Source organism: Gossypium hirsutum, chromosome A01 (assembly GCF_007990345.1).
Source record: "Gossypium hirsutum isolate 1008001.06 chromosome A01, Gossypium_hirsutum_v2.1, whole genome shotgun sequence".
Classification (NCBI taxonomy): Eukaryota; Viridiplantae; Streptophyta; class Magnoliopsida; order Malvales; family Malvaceae; genus Gossypium; species Gossypium hirsutum.
Window position 1 is genome coordinate 2,143,545 of NC_053424.1, and position 9,387 is coordinate 2,152,931.

A 9,387-nucleotide genomic window follows, 5' to 3' on the forward strand; every position below is an offset into this window, starting at 1 on the left:
AATTACATAAAAGATTAATGTGTTTCAGCATGATCTAATGCAGGTCCTTCTATAATGTAAATAATCTATACCAATCGAGCTTTAAAGAAAAATTATACCTTAGGTAACTGTTAAAATTATAATCAGCTAAAGCAGTAGTATTAACGGAATTGATGAATCAGTTAAATCAGTTTTAACAGTCTCATGCTCTCCACTATCCATAACTGTTACCGTGCGAGTACTTAGCCACCTTCATGTTGTCCTATAAAAACAAAGCCCATACGGTGGATAAATTCATAGTGATTTCAACCCTTCATTTCTCATTTTAGCGTAGTCCCCCATTTTGCAATATACCCTTCAAGCTCCAAGATTCTCTCCCATGGCGTCTTCTTTAACAACACTGGTATATATATTACTGTATTTCCCCCCTTTAATTTCTCTTTACTTGTTATATATCTCTAATCATTTTCTTCTTCATTAACATTCTCATTTTTTCACTTTCTTTGCAGTCAAATGTGGGTCTTCTTTCATCTCCAAGAACCCCACCCAAGAACCAACCCATTTCCACATCCAGTAATTCCTTGAAATTCCCTCGAACACTCTCACTTTCCCCCAAGATTTCATCTTCATCGAGTTCCTTCTCTGGGTCATTTCGTTTTCCCCGTTTTAACTCACCCCAGACCAATAATCACCGTGTTCGCCGCAGTGTTCGGGCCACTGCTGAGGTTACGGTTTTTTCTGGGTTTTGGGTTTTTGGGATTTTTGGGAGTATTTTGTATTGATCATTTTCTTTTTGATTTTTGAGTTTTTGTAGGTAGCACCTATTCAATCGAAAATAACAAATAAGGTGTTTTTCGATATAAGTATCGGGAACCCAGTGGGTAAACTAGCTGGGAAAATTGTGATTGGATTGTACGGTGATGATGTGCCTCAAACTACTGAGAATTTCCGTGCCCTGTGCTCTGGTTTGTAAATTTGTTTTGATTTTGGTTTTAACATTTAGTTTTTTTTTTTTTTGTGATCTTTTGTGTGTTCTTTGGTTTAGGCGAAAAGGGTTTCGGGTATAAAGGTTCGGCTTTTCATCGTGTCATTAAAGATTTCATGATTCAAGGAGGAGATTTTGATAAAGGAAATGTGAGTATATTCGTGCTCGATATACGAAAGCTTTGCTAATCACATTCGTAGTATTGGTGGCATGTGAACCCGATAATGTTTCAAAAAAATGCGGCCTTTACTTTCTCGATCATATTGAACATTGTTGACAAACAAAAATGAAATTTGGTCGATTCATTACTTAGTCTAGCAAGCATAATCTCCATGTTTAATGTATATAAATTATATTTCATGTGGCGGTCTTAAACATATTTGGAGACTAATCCACCTTAATGGCCATTGCTAATCCGCTATGGTGAACTTAGGTTTCCGTCAATAATGTTTGCTTCAACACTTAGATGCATGACTTTCTGCATAAGACCGTTCTGTTTTATTAATATAGTTTTTTTTCTTGGTCTGTTCTTCGTCTCAGTCGCATAGAATTTTCTTTCTCTTAATTCGTTTTCATCTTTATTGTATATTGAATATGAGCAATTTCCTTATTGGATTCTTTAAAAAGTATATTTATATCTTCCAAGAAAATGCTGCTTCTGTTTGCTTGCCGTTGTCTTATGCAATGAGGCATTATTGTTTGACCTTCTGATTCGGTATAGAATGTAGGCATTTATCAGCTTCCAAATGCTTGAAGAAGCAATGATTTTGAATTATTTTGCAGGGAACCGGAGGCAAAAGCATATACGGTCGTACCTTCAAAGATGAAAACTTCAAGCGTAAGTTGATTGTTATTATTTGTATCAATATAGAAGTGTTGATTAGCACATCCATGTTTTAGCAAGATGGTGGTAGTGCAGGATTCTTTTTCGGAATAATCTAACCTATTAAGTTATTATCTTTTGATCCTTATTCCCTTTCATTGAAGACCCGAGCAGCAAGCTCAGGCTATCCAGTATGCTGTTAATCAAACTTTTAGTTTGTCGGAAACTAGTGAACAATGCTTCCAAATTTATGTCTTTAATGCACGCATCCTGCATATTTCTGATACATAGAATGTCCTGCAGTATCTCATGCTGGACCAGGTGTCGTTAGTATGGCAAATGCTGGCCCCAACACCAATGGCAGCCAATTTTTCATTTGCACTGTCAAGGTATGTTGATTCCTTGTTCGGTTAAACATCATTGCTAGTGTTTTTGGGCTTTAATGTTATCATCGTAGTTTTTCTTGCGTCTTATGTTGGCCGGTTACTGGTTTGGCTGTAGTTTTTTATCGAAAGTGATACTATTATAGTCTCTGGCATGACTTGTGATGGTTGATGCTTTAGTTGACAAAAAATTGTGAAAGACTCGACATTTTACCCACCAACATAAAATCAAATAGTTTATTGCTAATACTATTTATAATGATAGTGTGTATGTGCTGGTGCCAGTCTCTCATGTGTGGAAATTGAATTCTCTGTCATTAGATTTCATTGCAAATATTACATTATACGAGAGGACTTATCGTTGTTGCACTGTTGAACCCTAAACTATCTCAAGTTACATGTCTGATATTTTACTTGGAATAGATCACAAGTATGCTTTAGGTTTCAATTAATGTTTACTTTTCAGTTGCTGTCACCATTGCGCACGAGTTGCAACGAGTTAGAGAGGAGCTATTCCCAATGCTTTCTTTTAGCTATATTAGTTTCAATTAGAAATTATCTATAGCTGCTCTATATTAGTTTCAATTAGAAATTATATATAGCTGCTCTTAATACAGGCATTATAACTCCAATGCTAATATATATGTATTGCAGACACCATGGCTGGATCAAAGGCATGTTGTATTTGGGCAGGTTTTGGAAGGCATGGATACTGTTAAGCTCATTGAATCACAAGAGACTGATAGAGGAGACCGCCCTAGGAAGAAGGTGGTTATCAGTGACTGTGGTGAGCTTCCAATGTCTGAAACCTGATGCTAGGTGTTCATGTTTCAAGTTTTTCCCTGAACTTCGGAGTAGTTTTCACGATACAAAGGCTCTAGTTTAAATGAATTTTGAGTTACTAGAGAAGTGTTTTTCTTCACCTCATGTATGGATATATATACCTAGGAATCAAACACTCAAAAAGTGTTCTTTAGATTTTGACTGAAAACTTGTGACATTGAAAATGACTGAGCTTTCCTTTAAACTTGGATTTGATGAATGCCCATGGCTCACTTTGACCTTGAATAGTTGTAATGGACTTCACTTTGACGGAGCATGCAGTTGATCGGTTCGGCTTAAAACCAAAAACTGGTTTTTTCATAAACGATAACTAAAAGCCAAACTGCTTTAAAGGAAACCGAAATAACTTTGATTGGTTGGGTTTTTTTGGTTAAGTCGGTTACTAAAAAGATACACCTTATCTTCCCTTGCTCATTAACTGAGTTTTGCTCATCCCTAGTGAAAGTTGATGTTCACTTGTTTTGCATAATGAGAGTGGCTTGGTCAACACCTGTTTGTATTTGTGCTAAAAGAACAAACCATGAAAACCCAGTGGAATGCAATTTGGATACATACATACATACATAGGAATCATTGGGGGATATATAGTCTACCTTAAATTCATCAGTCATGTCACAGATAGATAAAGCATGTGATTGTGAGTGTGAAGATGATGCTCCACCTCATGCTGCATACCAACTCCATCCACACCAAAAAGCCCCCAATAATCAACCCAACTCAATTTCCACACCACACCTTTTTCTTTTATGGCTACTATTAGATACATTGATTCGAATTATAATAAATAAGGGAATGATTTACTTATATGATTGTAAAATTAATATAATTTTTTTATGAATGATATTTTTATAATTCACAGTAAATACTTATTACATGAAATATGATGGTTCGGCTATTATAATATCAATCATAGAAAAAATTGTTGAAGTGTGTAAAAATATGTTAATTTTACACTATAAGTAGATCTCTCTCCACAGATACATACATACATATTCAAAGAGAGTTTTATATTAAGAATTGGATTGTATTTTGCTCACTCTATTAAAAAAAAGATAAATTAATCCTATACATTAGATCAAAGAACGAATTGGTATTTTTGAGTAAAATAAACAAAATTCATTCTAACTTTTAATACAAACACCTCCATAATACTTTTACTCATATATATATATACATATATATATCCATTACTCCCCTCAATTTGTGAATGAAGACAAATGATTGGCATGCAGTTGGCACCATGATATGCCAAAGGGCATTGTGCAACTCTCATTTCATTTTCTAGAATATGTTGGCAATGTCTAAAAGCAATTATAACACAGAATTTGAAGCTTTTAAAGCCATTTTTAAAAATTCTTTTCTTAAAAAATGAAAAAAAAGAGTAACATATATGTATTTACAGTAGTCTTTAAGACCATGAGATGGAAGCCAAAGAAATGTATTTACATGAGCCCTTTTTTTACAAGCTGAAAATGGCTATGTCTAATTCCAGATTTTTGTCAACAATTTACACTTCAAGAACATGACTTTATCAATCCCAGGTTGTAAAGAAATCGAGATTTGAATAGCGTTCCCAATGAGAATATCAGACTCTCTTGCGGCGGGGATTTCGAATAGGCGTCATCCTTCACGTGGAGTATAGTAAGACCAATCTCTTTTCGAACTGCTTCAATTGTTTCACTTTTTACTGGATCCCCAGATGCATCAGTCACGTAAAATATGTTTACGGCTTGGGAACCCCTCGTTTTAACCTCCGCTCGAGTGACAGAAAGACCGTTTTCTCTGAATATGCGAGTCACATCCGATAGAAGGCCGACTCGGTCGTCACTGCAAAGTTCTAATCTTATACCCTGCAGCACATGACAAACAAGTAACAATTTGATATTGAGACAACAAATTAGCGAAAGTAATCAGAACTTCGCGGTTTTTTGTACCTCGGAAGCTCGTCTTTTGATAGCTGCCTCTAAACAATGGATTACCCTTTGTTGCTCGGCTTCGGAGCTAATAGGGCAACCATCCATGTGCCGGATATAGTATTCCTATCAATCAATAAAATGGATCATAATCCATGAATTTAACTATCTTGGGATTGATTTTAAATCGAAATGAACTGTAAGAGTATCATGAAAGCTCCTATACATACTAGGATTCGGATTGCATATTGTCCCCTTTACTCAAAAAAATGGACAAATTAGTCCCTGTACATTAGATCAAATAGCAAACTAGTCCTTTATGTTGAAAATTTTTTCCATTTCTATTATTAAAAACTGGTTTAGCTGACGAAATAACTAAACAGTTACATGTGGCGTGCCACATATACCTCATGTTTTTAAAAGTAAAAAAGGATGAAATTTTTAACAAAAAGGGCCAATTTGGTCTTTGATCTAACATTCAAGCATTAATTTGCCAATTTTTTTAGTAGAGGAAGTAAAATGCAATCTAACTCCTACTACAAAGACCTCCATGGTACTTTTACCCAAAAGAACATAATACCGGACCAACCTGATAAGCTTCAGGTCCTTCTGCTATGACGGTCGCATGGTATACAACATACTGCATATCTGTCAATGTGCAAACTGTATCAAATAGTAGCTTAGGCCTATCGGGGCACCTCAAGTTCACAACGGTGTAACCCTTATGTTCACAATTTTCCACGGTTACTTGCGGTTTACTCCGATCACTTGTTGATCCACTGTTAGCATCACTCATATCATAGTCACGATCAGCATACATCATTTGATGCAGCCTCCTTTCCTTATGCATCGATCCTAACGAAACAGCGGTGTTAGCATTCATCTTATCTCTATCCCCTTTCAGGACATAGAGGAGAAGCTGTTTGATCTTCATTAGTCTTTCAGGGTTGTCGATCGATAATCCAGTCGTCTCGTCAGCAATGTAAACGACCGATGCCATTCTTGAGTTATGAGTCCATACTTCAGCAGCTACGACATTACATTTAAGGTCGGTAAGAACAGCAAAAATCTCCGACAACAAACCTGGTCGGTCTCTCCCTGTCAATTCAATAATTGTTTGTTTTGAAGCAGCTTGAACACCCACAGATCTTTTCAAGGACTGGAAACTATACGATCTCGGTCCCAGTTGCTGAAAAACATGTTAAATCAATCATTAATAACATGTAAGCTAAAACCATTCATAGTACAGACATACAATAAACACTGTTCCCTATTTTGTCTGACAACATTGTATCTATTTAAGTACAGGACGGAAATTATGCTCGAAAACTCGGCTCAGCTCGGTATTGAGTAATGGAAGCATTCAACCAGATAAGTACACAACATGTTTCAAAATTTGCCTCACAATAAGAGGAATGGAGCATAAACAAGCTGCAACAATAAAGCTCATAACGAGCCTGGCAAAGGACTATTGTTGAAATGAAGTTCCGGTTGTCCTTAAGTCTTAAGTTTGATCTCGGGATAATCCTACCCGCCCTCCCCTCCCCTATATAACCTCAGTAATGTCAAAATACCACTTTTTTAATGGAATTTTCAGCCAAATATCCATAGTTTGATGAATTTTTTTATAAGAAAAATTCAGGGTTTTTGCTTTTGAAGAATTACCTGTTGAATTTTCTCTGCAACATCAACTTCAGATAGCTTATTGCCATGTTGATCTGTGACATGAAACACTGCACACAAACCGTTTGATAAAAATCCCCAATCAGAATTAAAAGAAACAGAGTCCCAATAATTGACAAACAAAAGAAGACTAACCATCCATGAACCATTCCCCATCTGAAGAAATGTAAGCTCGTCGAATTAAAAGATCTAAATCCGTTAAAACCTGAACCACTTCTAAAAGGCTTCCTCTCTTATTAGCACTATCAACCTGCAAAAAGAAAAATTCCCAATAAAACCATAACTTTTTTTTTTCTAAAATCCTCAGCAAATTGTAAAAATATTCAATCCGGTACCTTAATTAAAGTTGCTTTCCTGCTTGTTGCATTATCAACTGTAACCCTGCAAAACCAACATCAAAGGCAAAATTCTTGAAATTCCCTCCCCCATTGAAAGATGAATTAAAAAATAAAAATAAAAGAACCCCACTTTATGAATGAAAAATTCACACCAAAATAATAAAAAAGAAAGAAAAAATAATAAAATGGTATACCTTGGTGGGTTCATACGAATAACGAGCTTTTCAAACTCTTCATCCACCGTTAAAGAAGAAGACCAACAATCCATTTTTTGTGAAAAGCAAAAAGAATCCAACAACAAAGAGAGGAACTTGAATGCGAATTATATTATGAAAAGACGTAGAGAAATGGGGTAGTGTTTATATATAATATATTTTCTTTTTTGTTCAGTGAAAGACACAGAGTTTGTTAAGCTTTGGATTCAGAGTTTGGTTTTGTGAAAGGGTGTGTGTGTGTGTGTGTGTGTGTGTGTGTGTGTGTGGTGATTTTGTTGGGTGGTGGTGGCTGCCTCTTGAGTTGGACGAAGAGTTTTAGAGCCACATAACAACATATAACCATATTTCAATTAATTTTTAATCCCTCGTCGGTGTATCTTATAATGAATTATCGAAAATAATATTTGCAAAATCGGACCAATAGTTCATTATTCAATTCGTCTATCCGATTCAATTAAATAATTAATTAAAAATATAAAAGAATTAATTCAGTCTATTTAAATTAATTATCGTGTCAATTAATTTAATGTCTTTTTTCGAATCAATCTAATTTAAATAAAATAAATCTCAAAACACGAAACCCAACATTAATATAAAAATTAAAAACTCGAATAATCAAAAATTTAAAAAAAATAACTTAACCGAATCGGACCAATACTATAATATTTGCATTAACTAGTAATCATACAAATTACCTTTCCACTTGCTCAATCCACCTATATACTAACTAATAAATTAAGCCATATAAATTATTGGACACACTCTTAAGAATAATTATTTATTTTTAATGGTCAAATTCTATTATTAGTCCCTATATTTAAATAAAGTTTGAGATTTAATCATTCTGTTTAAGTAAACTTAAAAACTAAATATTCTTTTACTTTTTTTTAATTTTAAAAATTCGAGTCTAATTATTGATACCTCCTTATTAAAAATTGGCATCATTTCACCTATGTAAGCATATAAATTCCGAAAATAAATTATTATAAACTCGATAAATACTCGATAGTAAGCAAATTTCGAAAAAAAATATTAAATAAAGAATCGAAAGGATTTAAATTTTAACTTTTTAAGTATCAAAGCTAGATCTTAAAAATTGTTAAAATATAGAATTTTTTAATTTAAATGAATAAAAGACAAATACGTTTTTATAAAAATAGAAATTATTTTTTAATTTTTTAATTTTTTTTTCATCAGCCAGCACGTTTACATTTGTACAGATGTTTATATACGTCAATGATTCTTTGGATTTTTTATTTTAATGTTTAGCCAATTCAGCAATGACACACATGGTTCCATAATTATTTAATAATTACTAAATTATGAGATACTCATTAATTAGATGAATAAAAAATTGTGCTCGATTTACGGGTATGGTCTAATTCGATTTTAAATTTATAGAAATTCAATGTGATTAACTATATTAATTAAATAAAGAGTAAATTATACCTAAGATATTTAAACTATTAATAAGTTCACGTTTTGAGCATTCAACTTTAAAAAGTTATAAAATAGTAATTGAACTGACTAAGAGTTTTGGTCATTAAACTGATCCATCGTACTAATTGTTGAATTATCGCTTAAAACTCGCTAGCTGAATTAAAAAAAAAACTTAACAGCTCGGTGCCTTAAATAAAAACTTTCAAATAGTTCAATGACTTAAATAAAATCTTTGTATAATTCAGTGCTAATTTTGTAACTTTTTGAAGTTAAGTAATCAAAACGTAAAGTGACTAATAGTTTAGTGACCTTTGGTAGAATTTACCCTAATATTAAAGAAATAAAAGGGCAGCGCGTGCTTTAATTGTAAATACGGGCCCCACCCTAACTTATTAGGGTTTGTATGTTGCGGCTGTGTTTTGTGTTCACAAGGAAGGCGGCGGCGCTCTATGTTGTTTTCTTTTGGCTCTTTTGTTTTTATTTATTAATTTAGGATACCAAAATAATGCATTAAAAATAAAAATGATGGGATCAGATTTCAACTAGACTTGACATGAGTTGGATTGGGTTGCGTTAAATCGAGTCGAAGCGACATGAGTTGGATTGGGTTGCGTTAAATCGAGTCGAAGCAAAATTTTAAGTATGTTTTTTTAAGTTTGAGTCTAGCTCGGTTCAAACAATGGGTTTAAAATTCTACTCAAGTCAAACTCAGATTGAAAATGTTAAAATCAAGTTTGATTGTATTAATTTTTTTAGATTATTATTGTATATAAAAATAAATCTAA

General features: G+C 33.6%; 2 protein-coding genes across 2 annotated transcripts; one reads left to right on the forward strand and one right to left on the reverse strand.

Moving 5' to 3' along the window:
- The first annotated feature begins 206 nt into the window (after window positions 1-206).
- Window positions 207-3,212, forward strand: LOC107905244 (photosynthetic NDH subunit of lumenal location 5, chloroplastic). The gene is made up of 7 exons (XM_016831845.2): window positions 207-382; window positions 489-704; window positions 794-944; window positions 1,025-1,113; window positions 1,748-1,802; window positions 2,091-2,176; window positions 2,825-3,212. Exons 1-7 carry the CDS (start codon window positions 359-361, stop codon window positions 2,981-2,983), a joined length of 780 nt encoding a protein of 259 aa, XP_016687334.1. The 5' UTR covers window positions 207-358; the 3' UTR covers window positions 2,984-3,212.
- Window positions 3,213-4,356: 1,144 nt separating this feature from the next.
- LOC107905245 (ACT domain-containing protein ACR4) lies at window positions 4,357-7,514 on the reverse strand. The gene is made up of 7 exons (XM_041117743.1): window positions 7,142-7,514; window positions 6,945-6,990; window positions 6,745-6,859; window positions 6,592-6,659; window positions 5,516-6,115; window positions 4,948-5,052; window positions 4,357-4,863 (listed from the first exon to the last, which is right to left on the reverse strand). The coding sequence occupies exons 1-7, from the start codon at window positions 7,213-7,215 to the stop codon at window positions 4,528-4,530; spliced, it is 1,344 nt and encodes a 447-aa protein (XP_040973677.1). The 5' UTR covers window positions 7,216-7,514; the 3' UTR covers window positions 4,357-4,527.
- Between the last annotated feature and the right edge of the window lie 1,873 nt (window positions 7,515-9,387).

What these genes read in the sequence shown, in the direction of transcription:
- LOC107905244 (XM_016831845.2), top strand. Translation starts at nt 359, where the DNA reads ATGGCGTCTTCTTTAACAACACTG. An exon ending in CAAAGATGAAAACTTCAAGC is followed by an intron (nt 1,803 to 2,090) that starts GTAAGTTGATTG and finishes AATGTCCTGCAG; the next exon opens with TATCTCATGCTGGACCAGGT. An exon ending in TTTTCATTTGCACTGTCAAG is followed by an intron (nt 2,177 to 2,824) that starts GTATGTTGATTC and finishes TATGTATTGCAG; the next exon opens with ACACCATGGCTGGATCAAAG.
- LOC107905245 (XM_041117743.1), bottom strand. Translation starts at nt 7,215, where the DNA reads ATGGATTGTTGGTCTTCTTCTTTAACGGTGGATGAAGAGTTTGAAAAG. An exon ending in TTGCAGAGAAAATTCAACAG is followed by an intron (nt 6,116 to 6,591) that starts GTAATTCTTCAA and finishes CATGTTTTTCAG; the next exon opens with CAACTGGGACCGAGATCGTA. An exon ending in TCAAAAGACGAGCTTCCGAG is followed by an intron (nt 4,864 to 4,947) that starts GTACAAAAAACC and finishes CATGTGCTGCAG; the next exon opens with GGTATAAGATTAGAACTTTG.